This window comes from Belonocnema kinseyi, chromosome 5 (assembly GCF_010883055.1).
Source record: "Belonocnema kinseyi isolate 2016_QV_RU_SX_M_011 chromosome 5, B_treatae_v1, whole genome shotgun sequence".
In the NCBI taxonomy this organism is placed as follows: Eukaryota; Metazoa; Arthropoda; class Insecta; order Hymenoptera; family Cynipidae; genus Belonocnema; species Belonocnema kinseyi.
The window spans coordinates 123,924,580-123,943,997 of record NC_046661.1 but is presented as its reverse complement, the minus strand read 5'-3'; the positions used below and the strand labels follow the sequence as shown (position 1 = coordinate 123,943,997).

Below are 19,418 nucleotides of genomic sequence, written 5' to 3'. Positions count from 1 at the left end.
CAACTCCAACCAAAAATGCCTTCGACATTTTGGGCAGTAACCATCTTAAGCCTGTGACAAAAATTAATTGTTTATACAATTAATTTTTTTATATAATAAAGTAGCCTCGGTGGCTCAGTTGGTTAGGCGCTTAAACTTCACAGTAGAGATCTGGTGTTTGATCCCTGAGTCAGTACCTCTGAAAATTTTTCTAGTTACCATTACCGAGTTTCTGGTGGTTCAGAACCCACATTAAACTGTAAGTCCCCTCATGCACTTGGCTGCAACACAGTTCGTGAATGATGGGTTGTAAAACCAGACTTTGCCAAATATGTCAAAATTAGGCACACTGCCCTTATCAGATCAATTAATTGCATTACTAAAATGCTTCCATGACTGATGATATCAATTATATAAGACAATTATATAATGTAATAATATATAATAATATAATAATATATAATTTTCATGTGTGATGTCACATTCTCTACCCCCCCCCCCCCTTCTCACCCATTTTGAGCTCAATTTGTTTCAGAAAAGTTTCAGTAGAAAATTCAAGGAAAAGAGAAAATAGGGTCCAACTCTAAAATTTTGGGACCTTGTATAATGTATATCATCCTTCTTTCGTCAACGTTCATCTATCCTGGGGCATTGTGGTTATGACATTGTTTCACGTTTTGGGCCCGAGGGTGGTGACCCAAATCTCATCCTCGTCGCACCACCGAATATAAATTACACACCACGTCCCGGATTGGTATTATGGAATCTTGCCTTAGCCTCGGTCAGGTCGTCCCCTGACCTCGCATTTTACCTTTCTGCTGTCCTACCTCCCGTTGTGCGGAATAACGAGAATGGTAGACCGCAGGCGGACCTCATTCTCAGGTGGGCCCCATAAAACACTAGAAAAGTCATACCGGCTAGACGGAGATCGTTTTCTAGGCAGCAACAACAGAAATCAGAAGAAAAGAAAAATAATATTCCCTTTGATTGAAACTTCCAAAATAGTACGATATCAATTCAGAAAATAAATGTAAAACAGGGTTTCTCCTAAAGCCGATTTTTATCGCAGATTCCTTTTACCGGCATATGTAAGATTTGAGTCCATGCTAAAAGGTTTCTTAGGGGTCGTCCATAAACTATGTTACTAATTTTAGACCCACCTCATTGTCCACCAGTTTCATCTTCTGCCCCCCCCCCCCCCCCCCCCCCCCCCCCCCCCGAAAATTAACGTCAAAAGAGGGGAAATGAGTGATTTTTGAAGAAAAAAAAGGGAATAAATTCTTTCACATAATATTATTGCAAATATCATATATACTTGAATATGACACACTTTAAATTCCTAAGATTTTATGGCGAAATTTAAATATCATCTTTTAATACAATAGCTGAATTTTCAATCTCAAAGATGCATTTTTAACCAAATAGTCCAATTTTTAAAATTAAACAGGTTAAAATTCAACCGAAAACATTTGCATTTTCAAGTCAAAAAGAGGAATTTTTTAGAACACGGTTGAATCCCCCCCCCCCCTCCTCCAAGTAGATTTTCAACAAAAAAGATAATTTTTTTAACCGTAAGAGATGAACTTTTAAACAAATTTTTAACCATAAAGAATAATTTTACACCTAGAAGATGGATCATCTAATAAAAAGACGAATTTTTAACAAAACAAATCAATGTTCTACAAAATTGTTGGATTTTAAATTCAAAAAATCGAATTATCTAAACATTTTTTAAAATTCAAATCAAGTTGAATATTGCGCTCGAATCAAAAAATATTATTTTATATCAAGTAGGCTTTTTTATACTAATTTTTGAATTTTTGACCAAATAGTTCAATTTTCAAGCAAAAATATTAATTTAAAAATATATTTTTTTTAATTTTTATACCAAAAATATGAATTTTCAAATAAAAATAATGTATTTTTGTATCAGCAGTTAAACTTTAAATTAATTAGTTGGGTTTTCAATCAAAAAAGTTGAAATCTCAAAAAAACATGTAATAATTGTTATTTCAAAGAAAAATTTGAATTTAACCAAATAGACAAAAACAAAATACAGTGAACCCTGAACTATATATCGGTCCCCTGATAGAGTTCTTCCGAGAATTGACACCGCGTCGCAAGTAGGAGTAAAAGGAGCTTGGCGGGTTGAGCGGCGGTCGCCCAGGCGTGAACAAACAAAAGCGTTTTATATGAAGCGGCACTATTTGGGTAATTTTCCACCAAGGTCAACCCCAAAATCGGTCCAGAATCAGAGTTTCACTGTAGTATAATCGGATATTTATTCTTTGCATTTGGAATGCTTGAAAAAACTTTATCAAAAAGAACTCTTTTAGATGGCAGTATTTATATGCGTCTTCATATTCTGAATTGTCTACTTAATTAAGTATAGTCAAAGATTAAGTTTCTCAAAGCTCTGTAGGCTTTGAAGTACACATTCTCATCGTGACACTCGCGCTGCGCGCTCGATTTCCGACAGACATTTGTAAACAGGTTTTGTTGGGTTTTTTTTTTTTCTCGTAACTTTCGTCGTTTTTCCACACATTTTTTTTCATTTTTTTTTCAACGTTATTTTTCACGAATAAAACAAAAAGTACGCGTCCTATCAAGAAGTGACTCTTAACGAAATTGTAGATCTTTTTTGGGATAACCATTTTTGTTAATTCATCGTTTTTCGTATACTACATAGTTTGTCCACAAAATGGATTTTTTTTTATTTTCCATAATTTTTTGTGCAATCAAAATTTGAATTTTCGATTTTTGCAAAAAATAAAAAAATTGGTTATGATAATCTTGTAGGGTTTTCAAAAAAAATGTTTTTCTTTTCTTGACTTTTTTTCATATCGTGCGTTTTTCGCCTTCAAATTTTGATTTTCGGTTGATTAAAAAAATTTTGAAAACGCTATAATTCTGAGAGTTTTCTTTTTATCAAAAAAAGTTATAAGGCTACATGTTTTGTTCTTTTTAATACTATAAATATCCTTACATAGAATTTTCAAATTCAGAAAAAGGTTGTCTCAAAAATTTTCAAAATGCGCTCACTTTTTGAATTTTTATCAAAAATGGCTGGTTCACGAATTCGTCCTTTCTTTTAGGACCTAAAAAAAGTGTGCTAAAGATGAATTTGATTCGTTTAATTTTCTCGAGAGTTATCGTGTTTACGGACGGACGGCCGGACGGACAGACAGACAGATGTAAAAAGAGATAGTTTCTATCAAAATAAGTTAATTTTCAAGACAAAACGATGAACTTTAAATTTAGAACATCAGGTTTCAAACATAGAGAAGTTATATTTTTATTTTGAAAAATGTACTAAACAAAGAGATGAATTTTCAACTAAAATGAATCTTAAAATAAATTGATTTTCAATAAAAGGATTAAACATTTATCTCAAAAGATGATTTTATAACGAAAACAATTAATTTTGTAAAAATGGAACAGTTAAATTTTGAACCGAAAAGATAAATCTTAAAACAAAAAATTAATTTTTGAACAAAGTAGTTCAAATTTCAACCAATTAGTTGAATTCTTGATTAAAAAAGATTCCTTTTTAACATAATAGTTGCATTTTCAATAAAATAATTCAATTTGCAACCAAATAGTAGAATTTTTATCCAAAAGAGAAACATGTATATAGTATTGTAGAAATATATTTGTAGACTTTTCAACCAAAAATTAGTTGGACTTTTTTATTGGTTTCTATGAATTAATTTCAAATTCATCATCTGGAAGGATACTAAATATTATCAGTTTCTAATGTTATGTCCACTCACTGCCCTCCGCCACTTTTACCAACCGTGGTGCTGGTGCTAGACCCCCCCCCCCCTGAAATTGTTAACTTAGTTTATGGACGATCCCTTATTTATTGAGCATGAGCAAAAACCGTAGATATCGATAAATGTTGACTACGGTAATCTACAATTAGATTTCCTGTATGGAACGTAAAGGGCACATTGGGTCAGATAGACCCATTCATCATCTTTAAGCGCTTACTACAATCATAGAATGAATTTTTTGGGGGCTGTAACAATTTATGTATTTTATTCAGCTACTTAACATTAATTAGATCGAAATATACTGTTCCACACCTCTTGAGGTGTTCATACGTTATCGTATACTCAATAGAAATCGAAAAAATTTTAAAAATCAACAACAAAAAATGTGTTACAAAAATGAATGAGAAAATGATCGTATATTATTACTGAATTTTTGTCAGAATTTTTATTCAATGGAATCAACGCTTGGCCCTTAAAGAGTTAAAATAAAAGTAGTAATTTGAGTCAAAACGTGTTTTTCATAAGAAATTAAAATTACTTTTTTAAAAATTTTAATTTTATTACAAAAAGAAATTCTTCCCTCTTTTTTATTTTTGTGCGAACATTTTTTTCGCAAGAAAAATATTGTTTAAGAGGATGTTTTTTCACATTATAATAGCAACATTTTATAGTAGTTGGTTATTTTCAGGAATTCTGTACATTACGTTTTTCATCGTTTTTTTTTTGTATTCTATGCCCTTCGTTTTACGAAAAAACTGTCCCTGGGTCATCTAGAATCTAGATTCTAGAATTATTACTAAGAAAATTAAAGATAAAGCAGTTTCCTAAAAGCAGAGATATTTACCTTCTGCGTCGTAGGAGCATAGTGACAATCATCAATAAATCAACGACTTGTTTAATGGTACTACGTGACGCTCTTGGAAAAAAGTCATAATTATATAGACGAACACTACTCTGACTCTATCGTACGTTTGAATTATGGTTGACATAATACGGCACTGTGATACGTCATGGCCAATGTGATGTACTTTATTTTCAATAACATTTACTACATGATAATATATTTATAATAGACTCCTAGAAAGTTTAAGAAATCCCATATTATTTACACGAAGTAGAATGAAATAATTAGGCCACAAAGAAATTAAATTACCCGTCCAATTCCAATTTCCATTTTATCTATAAATTCCATTAGTCTCATTTTCTACTTTAAACCTAACTGGGCGTTTTCCTTCATCCGATAGACGGCTTTCTTTATTTTTTTTACGTAATTAGCTAACGGAGCTCAAAGGGGAGAAAAGACCAGAGCCGGAGGCCTCCTCGGAATCAGTTAGACGGACTTTCTTTTTTTTTCCTAATTCAATACAAAGTGTCTAGGCACGTAGAAACAAGCGGGTATTCATTTCTCAGCAAGTCCTCTGCCGAAGAAGTTTTTTCGGTATCGAGCTCTTGTCGGCAGACGAAGAAATGATAAATTTTCCACGGCCGTTAGATCCGTTAGCGTGGATAATCCGCGTGCCAAGATCGGAGACAAATGCGATCCCGTGAGAATGCCAGTGCCCATCAGACCCGGAAGTACTGAAATTCACATATCTTTGATGCAGTCTCCTGAATTAATAATGATCGATGCTAACAATTTTTTGGTTTATTTTAAAACATCGCGTTTCTTCAATTTTTAGAAAGATTCTTATCTCCTCTTTTCTACGTCCCTATCACTTATTCCTAACGTCAGTTGGAATAACAAAAAATCATTAATAATAGGCCGTTTATGGACTAAGTTACCAAATTGATGGGGGGGGGGGGTCACTCTAAAAACTACTGTTAGTAACGAACGGTGGTGGGAGGGGCAGTGGAAGTAACGTTACGAATTTAGATAAAATTTCTATGTTTCGAGATGTCCTTTTTCTTGTTTTTTTTTCTAGGCTTTAATGGGTACTAAACTAATAGAATTCAACAAGTAAAATCAACTACTTTTGGTTGAAAAGGCTATTATGTTTTTGATTCGGAATTCATCTCCTTTAGTTAGAGATTCTAGTTTGAAAATTTTATCCTTTTGGCTACGATGCAACTATTTTGTTAAAGAGTCAAATTATTATCAAATTATCTTTTATGTTGAAATCTTTTGTTAAAAGTTAATTTTTTGGTTGCTAATTTAATTTTTTGTACTGACAATGAACTATTTCGTTTGTGGTTGAAAATTTATATTTTTTTATTGAAAATTGATCTTTTCTAGTTGAAAACACATTTAATTTGTTAAGCATTAGTCTTGTTTAGTCGAAAATTATTATTTTTGATTGGAAATTCATCCCTTTTGGTTAAATATGCAACTGTTTGCTTCTAAATCAGTTTGGTTTGGTTGAAGATTAAACAATTTGGTAGAAAATTAACCTATATGGTTGAACATGAACTTTTTTGTAAAAAATTATTATTTTTAGTTTCAATTGCTCCATTTGGTAAAAAAATAAACTATTTTATGAAAATTTAACTTTTCGGTAGAAAATAACCCTGTTGTTAAAAAATCTTTCTTTTTTTAATATTCAATCGTTTTGTAGATAATTAGTCCTTGAGGAGCTAAAATTCAACAATTTTGTTGAAAATACGGGTTTTTTCGTAGAACATTCACATTCTTGCTACAAAATTTATCTTTTTGTTTGTAAATTTAACTATTTGGTTAAAAAATCATTTTTTTCTATATAAAAATTCAACTACTCGTTTGAAAGTTGAACTAGTTTATTAAAAATTTATATTTTTAAGCTTCATCTCAATAAAGACATTTTTGTTGAAAATGCGGTTTTGAATTTTAGTTAGATTTTTTGTCTGTCTAAAAATTGCACCATTCCATTTTTGGAACTGGTAAGAATTTTAATTTGAAAAAAGTGGAAGTTAAAAATAATATATTAAATCGGTGGAATCCTTCAATTTGAAGATAAATAAGATATGGTCGCCTATAGTTTTTTATATATATAAATGGCTTAATGGTATAATAATAATAATAATAATAATAATAATAATAATAATAAATGTTTGAAGCGATTTGACTAATATTATTGCAATTAATAAAAATTAGAGCAATTAGAGGGATTTGAAAGCAGTTTATAATTTTTAAATGAGAAATAAGGGGCCGTACGTAAATTACGTAAAGTATGGGGGGCAGGTAAAGGATCTTTCATTCTGTCTCACATGTAGGGGGCGAACACTTTTCTTATTCAAGATATTTTGTTGAAAATTCATCAATTTTCATATGAAAATGAACTTGTTCATTACAAATCCCACTGTTTTGTTGGATATTCGTTTTTTGGCTTGACAGTTCAATAATTTCAGTGGCACTTCTTTCTTTCTTGGCTAACATTTTTTTTTTATAAATTAAACTATTTGATTAAACATTTTTCTTCTGGCTTACAAATTTGTTTATTTTTGTATTAATTTAATCTTTTTGGGTTAAAAATGCAACGGGCTGATTAAAATTTATTCTATTTCGATTAAAAATGAATTTCTTGTTAAAAATCCATGTCTTTGGTAGAAAATGAATCCTTTTGGTTGGAAATGTAACTATATTGTTGAAACTTTGTCTATTTTGTTGTCGATTTGTCTTTTTGGGAGAAAATCAATTATTTTGGTTAACGATGCAACGGTTTGAGTAAAAATAATTCTGTTTTCCTTCAGGATGCAATTCGTCTTTATTGGTTAAATTCAACTGTTTTTGATTTTCAATTAAAACATTTTTTGTTTCTTTTTCTTCAAAAAAAGGTCAAACTAGAGTTTAATGTTTCAGTACATGTAATTATTTTTTCCTAAAGATATTTTTTTTCTCCCAGAAATTTCATTTTTTTTAACGTTTTAAGAAATTTAAAATACCTAACTATAATCCAAAATATTTAGTATTGTTTCATTGTTTATACCTGTTATGATTATTGCTAGTTATAGGATCGGTTGACTTACTTTTTTTTGAAAATATCTTCCAGTTTTATAAAATACCAAATAAATGAGTGTTGGTATAACATCCACCGAAAAAAAGGTTCCTTTCTTATTTTGCGCCGGATTCTTTGTAAGTATTTTTTTTCTAAATGTTATTTGATTTTTTGTTGTTGTAATTTTAGATGACTAATACGACTTATTGGAAGCCTTATCTAGGCGATTCAAGGCCTGGATTTAAATTCCCTTAACGGTGTTTAGTGACTTCGGAGTATAATTACCCGAGACCTTATCTTTGATAAATTTATTCTTGACTTCACACCCGGCTTTGAAACATGCAATGAAGCCCCCGCAGGTTGAAGTTGAGCAGCGGAACGCCCTTATGTGGCTTTTAAAAGTGAAATGCCCGTCGCTTTCAAGTCTCAAGTTCCTCATCTAAACGGAATGGCGCGGGCGCCATTCTCAAGAAATCTTAACGACTTGGAGACCCACGGTCGATTCTTTGCCACAACCATTATCGTTTATTTCGCCGCCATGCAAACCTTCGATCCATTCTATAATTGTCACTCATACCCTTACTCGCTACACAGCACTCTACTTGATTTTTTCCTTAAAATATTGATTATACAAATCATCGTATCTCTTCAGAGAACCCTTTTCATGTATTTAACTGCAATCCTAATTTTATTTTGCTACATTGCAGTTTAATTCCCTTTTTGCTCTGACCTAAACCCGAGAAAAAGACCTTTGAAATTTAGCTACTTGTCTGATCGGGAAAGATTGAAAAATTATGTCAAAAGTATTATCTTTACGGAACAGATTTTCTAGAAGATCTTATGATCTTGACTAGAGACAATAATACTCTGTTTTCTCTTATGGAATGTTTACCCAAATTTGATACTTTTTTTTAGAAAAACAAGCCTAGATTCTTGTATAGACAAGACCTGCCACTGCAAAATAGAGGCAAATATAAATATTCAATTACTGAGGGAAATATATCCACTAGAGGAAAATGTTTGACATAAAAGGAATATTTGTTGCTTCTCTGATATAAATCTTCCGAAAGACAAATCCTTTCCGTGTAAAGTTAACAGCAACTTGTAAGTTTAAGTTACCAAGTTAAGAATGACAGCGAGATACGTGCCGAAACACAGGACTATGTCTATTCTATAAAATCAATTACTCGCTCAACCTGCGACATAGATTACGTTAAACGATCTACTATTACCGATGCGACCTGTAATTGATGACTTTGTAACTGGCACCGCTTTAGCTCTGAGCAGCTCAATTATCTCAATCTGATTCACAGAGCCCTGCGGCCTAATTAGTTTCGCTCTATCATACGTTTTGTATATAGCTACTTCACTGAGACAGATTTATATAAAGAGAAAAAGACAGATGGTACAAAAAGTACTGGTAGATTGATCTACAGGGTGTCCCAGACAATTTTTAAATTAAAGTAAGAGACTTGACCTTGAAAACACAGATTCTAACACGGAGGATCCAAATTAATTGTAGAATATTTTTCTTTTGAAAAGAATTCATCAGTCTTTCAAACTCCATTTAAATGTATGTCTGACACATCCTGTGAATTTTAAATTAAAATATGGAATGTTTATTTAAACTAACCGGAGATAAATCCTCCTGCATATGCAGGGGTGTGTTTTCAGCTTCGTCCGCACAGGTAGACATTCTGCGGACTAAATTCTTCACCTCTTCCTTGGTGAGATCGCTCATGTGCTCTTCAAATGACCTTGACCTTGGCTTCAAGGTGACTCAAGTCTTTCTAAAGATGCTTGCAAAATCCTGTCCTACTTCTATTTCTAAAGGTGGCACGATGACGTTTCGAGATCTGGGGTTCTTTATCACAGGATGCTGAGTATATGGCACATAAGTTTGAGAGAAGTAGGTGAAAACCACCTGCAAGTTTCAGAAAAGCTATTGATAGAAAAATAATTGATAGAAAACACATTAAAGATAAGTAATTTATTCATTAAACATCGCTAAAAGATAGGTAATTGTAGGAGTGTGGATATTTTCTGGTGCAAATATTGAAAAATTAGTTTTAACGGATTGAAACGATTATAGCAAGTCGATAATTACTTTCAAGTCCTCGATTAGAACTAATGTGTCTATAGAATAAATAAGCTGGGACAGGTATTAAAAGAAATGCGAGAAAATGGACTGCAGACTGGTAGGCAGAGGAATTAGTGATAGAAAGTTTGGATCTAAATATTGAATAGACCTAAAAGGAGATACAAGCATCTGATAAGGTAACTGTCAAGCTGGATGGAGAATAAGGAAATGTATAGTTGGCTCGAAAAAGAAGAGGCTTGATCAATTAGTAAGCGGATGTGGCATATACAAGTGCGATTCAGGGAAAATGTATCAGGATTCATAATCTGAAGAGCTCAAGACTTTAACAGCTCCTGACACCTAATCAGTCTATCAGATCGAAAGAGTTATCAAGTAGTTGAGCCAATCGTAAATGATTGAAGCCGAATGGAGCCTTCTTTGGTAAGTATAAAACCTAAACCAGAATTGTTGAAATGATTGTATCAACGACTTCTGGATAAGAAGCGAACGACCTTAGGTTATTGAATTATTATGAGAGTAGTAGTGGTCTGATTCGCAGCAATAACCGGTTACTCCCTAACCACCAAAAATTGAGTGTCCTCGGCCAATAGGTGTATCCGGTACCGTCGATAACAGTCACAACTTCAGGATCACCATCTGGAATAGCAGGTTTAGGTCAGGTGTCAAAAAGTGCTGAGTCAGATCTCTATTTCTGAGGAGTTAACTAGATCTTCCGAAATCTGGTTTGCGTTATGCTACGATGTTTACGTGAGGTCTACTCCTCCTACGATCTTGGGATTCCGGTGGACCAAGCTGCAGTAAGTCTCGCAGCTCGTAAAACTGGAATTCCGCTGGTCAGGTGGTGGCTCGCCCTGACTGATAGACACGTGTAATAATTGACGTAACGAGGAAGAGAGAAGCTCTGCTGATCGAGAGTGAACGTCAGTCTCTTTCTCTATCCGTAGGCTGTTTAGCAGTTTAGCAGAAGCTCGTTCTCCATGAAAGAGACAACTCCAGGAGCGAGAGGGTTGGTAAACCAGAAATACTTGCAGAAAGAGAAGGAGAGAAGCTGAACAGGGTGGCGGGAAGTTGTAGGTTACCTACCATCTACCACCTACCCAGCTACCTACCAACTTACTACGCGGAAGGAGATTGGGAGAAGGAGTAGGTTCTCTATTGGAGTAGGTTGCCGCGGTCTCTCTGTGTACATACCGGAGGAGCCAGAGTGCAGAGAAGCTGGTTCGGCCGGTCTAACCTGATTCTCAAAGGGAACCCAGTTCTGACTGATCAGATTGGACCCACCTCCGTGGGGTCCGTTTGTATTTCAAGTTTCAAGTACCTCTACGCCCTCGCCACGGTCGTCAGAATCTACGTGGTACTCAAGCTCTCCAGAGTCCAGAGAGATCTGAGCTCCTCCTCAATTGGTGAGTGTCATTTGCCATAGACTTATGGAAATATCATCATATTTTCATGAGGAAGTTTGATCTATGGCAAATGTCATTTGCCAGGTTTTCAATTGTGATTTTTGAGAGTAGACAAGTTAATCAGTTTGAGGAAGAGGAGAGGATTGAATTAGGGATCAGTTTCAGATATCAGGAATAATCTGACCTAGTGCCGTGAGAGTGAGCAATTTGTGCAGTGTGCGTTTTCTTGATCAGGGTCGTCAGGTTCGAACCATGTCAGATAAGGGAGCATTCGAATATTATGTGACGTAAGAGTTCATTCCGGATTCCCTCCTTTTAATTTCTTATCTTCTCATATTTTTAAATCTGTATTAAAACTACAGAAGGAATGTTTCAATTAAGGCTATAACGTTAGAGAATTTTAGATATGTGTTTTTTAAGTAGAAAATATTTGCCGAACGTGTAAAAGTGAATACTCTTTCAATTTTAATTTTAATGAGTGAAATGTAACTGCTTTAGTTCGTAATAATGTTGAAAGAATTTGCTTAAACTTACTCAATAGTTAGCAGAGACTTCTACTAGCCGAATGTATCACTTTTCTTTAATTCAAGCTGAGAGAGAAAGTACTTGCATACTTATCTGTCATTAATATGTCAAAGAAAAAAAATCTGGCCCGGTATTTAAAAGAGTATTTCATAATATTTTTATATAATTAAATAGGTTAAATCAGAGGTTAGTGGGCCCATCTTGTTATGTTTTAATTTAAATTTTAAAAAGTCTTGTTTTCACATGGAAACCTCTTTAAATCAGAATTAGTTAAATTTAACTGATTTGTATTGAATTTGATGGCTGGCGGCTTGTTTCATCAAGTTGTTAAGATTACCTAATTGTTTGTGAAATTTTGCTAATTTTGAATAAAATTTTACAAAGTAAAATTCCGGTAAAAAATGTACCGGAACATTAATTAAAATGATAGAATTATTTTTTAAATAAAAGGAGAATAGCTAATTGAATCAAGTACCGAATTCTAAAAGCAATTTTTAAGTTTATTGTATTTATCTTATTACCTGAATCTGAATCATAGATAAGTATACCTAATTTTTAAACGTCAATTGCATTTTTCTCCAAATAAATAAATACGAGTACCAATCAATTTTTTATGAATAGCTGGATGTTTTTTGTACACACAGATTTAGAAAAGGGGTTATTTGTACTGAAATTTCGGTAAACATAGCCATGTTTTTTTAGTACGCGTATACATAGGTAACGAAATTTCGCTGATTCAGATTTAGAGTGTAGATAGATAAAATAAGGTGAATCAAATGAGGGTATTTAAAACGTTTAAATTATTCTTAACTGACCAAGAAAAAGTAGTATTAATCATTTGTAGAATATTTTTCAGGTCATAATTTACTGTTGACAAATAAACACTCTTATCTCAAAAAACATGTTTTTGGTTAAATTATTGGGCGACTAAATTGGTTAGTTTATCTGCCTGCAACCATTTTTTAAATTTTACGTGTTAAGAAAATATGTATCATTTCATACCAAATTTGAAGTTTAAGGAAAAATTCGTCATGAATTTTTATATATGTTAATTTTTTTAGGTGTCTATTTAAACATTTTAACATCGTTTTTACTCGCATGACGATTAACCTTGTTGTTCCGAAAGGAACATGAAAAGATATTACAAGGACAAATGTGTAATGTCTTTTTATATTATGCCGAGTCAGAGGAATCCAAAGTAAAAACATGCATTATATTCTATGAAAATTATATTAACTTATAAAGTTGTTCAAAATTAAAAAATAAATTGGAGAGGATACAAGTTACTCTTATAGAATCATTGATGTATTATTTGCCAGGAATTACATTTAAATGGTATGGGTCATTTTGATTAAATATATTTGCTATCTTCTTCTCCACTTTATTTTATATTTATAAAAACTTGTTTATGCAATGTGTTTACAAATATTTCTTTTCAAAAAGGAAAGTGATAAGTTATCACAAGGGCACATTCACAACAAGGCATTATAATAATAATGTCACCATTCTGGATGCTTATCCTTGTCTAAAGAGAAAATTGTAATTTGTAAATAGATTTTCAAATAGTAAATAAGTTTATAAAATTCATTAACTATAAAAGAGTGAACTGCAAAGTTGCATTTTGATTATTCTTTTTAATATTAGGTGATCCTTTTCTTTAGAGATAGGTATTTGAAGACTCCTTAAAATGACCCTGAGTCATTCAATCTTTTGATGAAAGAAAATTTGGGGTAATCTGAAGGACAGGTTAAAAAAATTTCTAAGAGTCAATTCAACTTGTCGTTCACCTTCACCTTGAGGCTTTCAGATTAATATCAATCTTCCAAAATTGACCAACTAATTCAAGCGAAGTTTATGCAGTCATGGTTAAGAATAAAGCTTCTATTATAACCAGCTAATTTCCGAAATTATTTTCTTAGTTAAATAAATATTTCTCAAGCCTGTTTCTTCATAAAGATTAGCAAAAGATTCAACTCTTCCTAACATTATTCAAGACCAAAGAACAATTAAACTCTTGCCTCCTGTCAGTTTAATGTTCTCTTCGAAAATTCCCGACTAAAGCCTAAAGGTAAAATTTTTCCGTCGAAGGTATGGTATGCAGGGTTCCTTGCTATGTTCTAAACTTAAAGGGACCTGTGCTGAAGAACCTGACGCTCAGCAGCCTGCCACCACCTGTCGCGCAGGTACACAAGGAGCCGGAGAGGTTAGGATCTACGATATCTACGTCTAGGAAGCATGCAGCAAATAAAAAATTGTAAATACTCACTTGTCCAGGTTGCATTAGGAGGGAGTTGTCGCAAAGTGGTTGTATCAGGTGCACTTCGGGAGGGATGTGTGGGTGGGGGGTTGTGACTGATATGGGCGGACCCGGGGGGTAGGGGACGAAACTACAAACTACTGAGCGTCCCTCCTGAGTTCCGGATCACATCTCCGCGGATGATATCATTCTCGCGGCACCCGAGGCTGCAACACTTTCACCCGCGCTTTAATAGTAAGGCCCAACTGATTGTTTTATCCGACGGCGAACCACCGACAATTGCACCTCACCCACTTTTTTTCCTCCAACAATCACCGGTCTTTTCTGCCTCTCTCGTTCCAACACCAAATTCTCCAATATCAATCACCCGAATTCATATATCATCCAAATTCAAATATCACCCGAATTGGATTATCACATTAATTTCCACGCACTGTCACTTCTTCAACCCGTTTCACTATCCATCTCCCTCTGCCGTAGGTCCCCTTCCGGTCCTGCTACCGATTCACTACTGGTTCACCGGCACAGGGGGTGCAGGAAACACGCGTTTTTTAACACAGAGAAATTTCAAAATTCACACCGAAATTTGCGATGCGAAGCTGAAGAGGCTGTTAGGAGTATTTGAAACTAAAGTTATCCGCCGCTGCAAGCAACGAACGAACCTTGGCGCTCGGTCCTCGGAGTTCTCTCTTCTCTCGAGATAGGCAACATGGCCGCCGCCTCCCAGCATCCAAGCCTCCCCCTTTCTCACTCCGTCTCCCTCTTTTCGTTCGGTGTCTCTCTCAGCCTCCCTCGCTGCGTCCTGGTCTCGCTTTACCTGAGCACCCCGCTCTCTCATTCCTTCAGTCGGTCCCAATCCCTCTCTCTCTGTTACTCTCACTCCGCTCCCCACGCACCTCGCGGACCATCGAGACTCCCACTCCTCGGACTGAAGCTACGCCGAGAGAGGAGAGACGCGAGACCCTGAGGCCTTCTTTCTCTCACACCTGTGTGGTTCGCTGCTACTTCTCTCTTGGTTTCGAGAGAGTCGGAGTCTGGACGCGCAGGTAGCCAGCGCCAGCCAGAGAGAGAGGGACTTATGGGCCTCGTACCTGGCGCGAGTGAGTGAGATGATCATTGGGATCTGCACGGATACAAACAGAGCATCGAGTCATCGGCGAGCCAGGCAGCTAGGGCCCAAGCCACCCGACATTATCGAGCCTCCCCTCCCCTCATCGGGCCACTGGGTCCGTCTTTCTTGCTCTTCCTGGGACGCCAGATTTTTTTGGTCCCTGTCGATCCACCTTGAAAAAGATACGAGTAGAATTTTGAAGACAGATTTTTTTTGGCTAATTAGAAAATTGGCAATCAGTATTCCTTTTGAAGATATTGAATTTTATCACTCAACACTAAAACGATTTATACTGCAAAAAATTGAAGGGACTTGTTTTTTAAAGTGTTAAAAACTTAAAAAATGCAATTTTTCATTTATCATTTATTATTTTTAATTATATTTAATAATCAACTAAGGATACTAGAATAATGCATTACACTTCATTTGACTCTTGGTCGACTGACTTGATTTGAAATTCAGTTGCTTTATACAGTTAAATTTACTCAAAATCACTGAAATATAGTCAAATTACTTTTAATTTCATCATGTTTACTTGAATTTACTAGCAATAATTTAAATTTCTATAAATCAATTTGACTTTCTAAAATTCACTTTGAACTATTTTATTTGGATTCCTGAAACATTTGTAAAATATGTTCCACTTGAATTGACTTTAGTGTAATTTTAATTACTATAATTCAATTTCAGTTTCTATTATTCAATTTCCGTTCCTTTAATCATTAATTTCAATGGTTATAATTCAATTTAGTTTACTAAAAAAAAATATTCAAATGCATAATACAATTCGATTATAATTTATAATTGAGTGGCTAGAATTGAGTTGTAATTTCTGAAACTCAATTGAGGCCTGTGATGGAAAAAGGGCACATACGCCAACCTTTAATTTCGAGAAAATTGACGCTAAAGTTTTAATTTAAGCATTACTTCATGAAAAATAAGACTCAATACCTTTTTTTAAGACTAGTAACTTCTGCGGCTCAAAGTCAACTAATAAGGAAATGATTTGAAGTTGTTACTTTTAATTATTATGATTTAAGAAATGGTTTATATTGCTTTTGTTCATAAATGACATGAAATCATATACATGTCAGATAGTTATATTCACTAGACACAGTTTTACTACACAATTCTAATAAAAAAAATATATTAATCAAAATAGCAGTTAATTCTTTTTAATTGAAAAGTATACTATTATATTTTTTATTCAGAATTCATCTGCTTTGTTTAAAAACAGATTTTTTTGTTGAAAATTCGTCTCTTTGGTAGACCTTTTGTTTTGTTCAGGCTTCAAGTATTTTGTTGAAAATTCAACTGTGGCTTTATGGGTTGAAAATTCAACTATTTGGTTAAAAAATTACTATTTTGTTGAAAATTTGTTTCTTTTGCTTGAAATTGCAACTATTGTGGTTATAAATGTTACTTTTTTGAATATTCATTACTATTTTATGTTGTTAAAAATTTAACTGTTTGTTGTAAAATTAACGCACAGCTTATAGTCATGGACATTTCCGTAACTTTAACCTCTTTCCCAGGTCTTTTAGTTCTTTTTAGCTCAAAAACTCAACTCTTTTTTTAAACATCCGTCTTTTTTGGTTCAAAATTCCACTTTCTTGGTAGAAAATTTGAAACTTTTGCTGGACTTCAATATCTTTCGTGGTTAAAACTTCAGTTTTTCTTTTGAAAACTCATTTATTTTAGCAGAAATTTAATATTTTTGGTTAAAAATACAACTATTTCGTTGAAAATTAATGATCCGTTTTCGTGAAAAATTCAACTATTTTGTTTAAAATGCATTTTTTTTTAATTCAACTGGTTTTTATTTAAAATTAAATTCTCTTATGACTAAAATATCGACTAATATATTTTTCTTCGAAAAATAATATTTTTGTTTTTTGTTTAAAAATCAGCTACTTGGTTGAAAATTGAACTACTCGGTTAAAAATTCTTTTTTTTTTGTGGAAAATTTATCATTTTTATTTTAAAATAATCTCTTTTTTTGAAGATTAGTTTTTTTGTGTTGAATTTTAATATTTTAAGTGAAGTTTTAACTATTCCATTTTTGGATTCATTATGTCTCTAGAAAATCAATCTCTTTGGTTGAAAATTAAACTCTTTTGTTGATAATTCGTATTGTTGGCAGAAAATTAATATTTGAATGTTAAAAATTCAACCGTTCTGTAACCATTTTTTTGTTGCAAATTTTTCTTCTTTGATTAAAAGTTTAAGTATTTGGTCAGAAGTTCGTTTTTTGGTTGCATATTTATTATTTAAAATAAAAATTCATCTGTTTAGGTAAAAATTTGACTATTAGGATGCAATTTTTTTGCTGAAAATTATTTTTTTTGCTATGAATTGAAACTTTCCTTTTTTGTTTCAAATTCGTCTTTTTGGTTAAAAATTATTCTTGGTTAAAAATTCATCATATTTTGTTAATAATTAATACTTTTTCTTGAAAATTATTCGACTATTCTATTTTTGGTTTAAAGTAGGTTCTTTGTTTTGTTGAGAATACATCTAGTTTGTTAAAAATTCGTATATTTTGGTAGAAAATTCTTCTTCTTGTTTTAAAATTAATCTTTTTGATTGAAAAGTCACATATTTTCTTAAAAATGAAACATTTTTTTTTTGAAAACTTTTTCAAAATTAATTCTACTATTTCAAATTATTTATAACTTAAATTGCATAATTTTCAAAGTTAAAATATCAAAAAATGCTTTGAAGTTTGTCGCCTATTTTCTTAATAATTTTAAATTGACATTATTCATTATGAACACTAGAATAACAGCATGAGCTTGATATATTATGTATATATGTAAAGCCTGACTGAATCGATTTGGACCATTGATGGAAAAAGGCATGTGCCCTTTTTTCATCAATGGCTTCAATTTTTATTTGCGAGAATTAAATTTTAATTGCTGGTATCCAATTTGATTATATCTATAATAAAATTTTGATTTGTTGAATTGAATTTGAATAAAACGAGATGTTGAGAATATTCTCGGTAATATTCTCGAAAATTACAGAAAATACTTTAGATACGAGCGTCCTGAGATAGATAGAAGCAGACGCCTGCAAGACGCCAGACGATCTACCTGGGCCTTAAGAGAAAAAGAGAGGGGAATTCGGGACCTATATCTCCTTCTTCCTTTCTCTCTCGTTAACTCTTTCTTCATCGCATTCACTCGGTGATGGAAAAGGCCGAGCGAAAGAGACAGATCGATGCTGTGGGTGGGGGTAGTGTGGAGAGGGGCGTGGGACCCCGGCAGCAGTCCAGAAGTGGGAGGAACGGTCCGGCGAACGAAGTGCGTGAAGCCGTGCCGCGCGCAGGAGATTAAAAGAAGAAAAAGGAGAAGATGGAATTAAAAGAGGAAAAAAAAAAGACTCGTGAAAAATGGGCACCCAGCGAGAGAAGAGAGCCTCGGGCTACGCTGGTTAATGCGACCCTGTTCAGGGAAGCACTCTGTGGGCTCTGAGCTCGTATAAGCTCTCTATATCTATACGGATACAGGCACCGTGGAAAATTTTCAATTGCTCCCATCTGATAGCTCATCGATGTGCCCTTTACTTTCCCTCGCCCTTATTGTGGCCCCCCGCCGGTTCCCTGGCTCGCCAATGGCGCGAGATTCGCGATTTCGTCTGGGACCTACTCATACGGACAGACCGCGTGGGCGCAACACAGGAAAAAGTTGGCGCGTTTCTCCGACCTAGCACTACCTGGTGAATGAAGAGTAAGGCTCCTGGATCCCTGACCTTGAATTACCTAAGATCAATCATGTTTATTTATTCATTTTTTACGAAACTTACTTTGACATTAACTTTTAGTTTTTAGTTGATTAATGTCGACGCTTTACAGGGTCATCACAACAAACTTTTTTTGTTTAGTAATCTGAGTAAAAAGAATTAAACTCCGTATTAAAAGGAATGGCTCCCCTTGAGCTATATTTTATCCTGCTTTCATCCGATATTTTTTGACAAATTTTGCAAGATTTTCTTGCATGATCAACCTTGATACGTCGATGCATCGGTAAGAAAAGGAATTGACTTTAATCAGGACATTGAAAGCACGACGGGAGGTGGTACTTTGGCCGTGCTTTCAACCAATTAGTAATTCACTGGTTGGAGTTATTACTCGTTTAACGAACGACCAGAAACATTGCTCGCGCGGGTGTCGGGACGTTGAAGTCTCCGTCCCGGTTAAAACGCGATCGCTCCAAGCTCAAAGGTTCTCAACTGTGGTCCTAATGATCCGAGATTCATTCAGCACTAACTTTTTTCAGGATTGTATCATGTTTTCCACAGTTTCGGGAATTCCAGATAGTAAGGGAATGTTGAGAAAAAGCTGAAAGTGTCAGGGA

The 19,418-nt window shown here is 33.8% G+C and overlaps 2 protein-coding genes across 7 annotated transcripts in view; one reads left to right on the top strand and one right to left on the bottom strand.

Moving 5' to 3' along the window:
• Positions 1-14,860, bottom strand: part of LOC117172398 (protein grainyhead) — a 163,724-nt gene extending 148,864 nt beyond the window's left edge. For 3 of the 6 annotated variants that reach the window (XM_033360284.1, XM_033360286.1, XM_033360285.1), the window contains exons 1-2: positions 13,959-14,860; positions 9,297-9,587 (exon numbers count right to left, since the gene is read on the bottom strand). In XM_033360284.1, the coding sequence (XP_033216175.1) occupies positions 9,297-9,404 (108 nt within the window). In that variant the 5' untranslated portion in view covers positions 9,405-9,587; positions 13,959-14,860. Of the gene's footprint in view, positions 1-9,296; positions 9,588-10,324; positions 10,347-13,958 lie in introns of those variants that run through there. The other 3 variants (XM_033360280.1, XM_033360283.1, XM_033360282.1) reach the window with 2 other exon arrangements.
• Positions 1-19,418, top strand: part of LOC117172400 (protein charlatan) — a 480,082-nt gene that overhangs the window by 209,518 nt on the left and 251,146 nt on the right. The window lies entirely within an intron of this gene.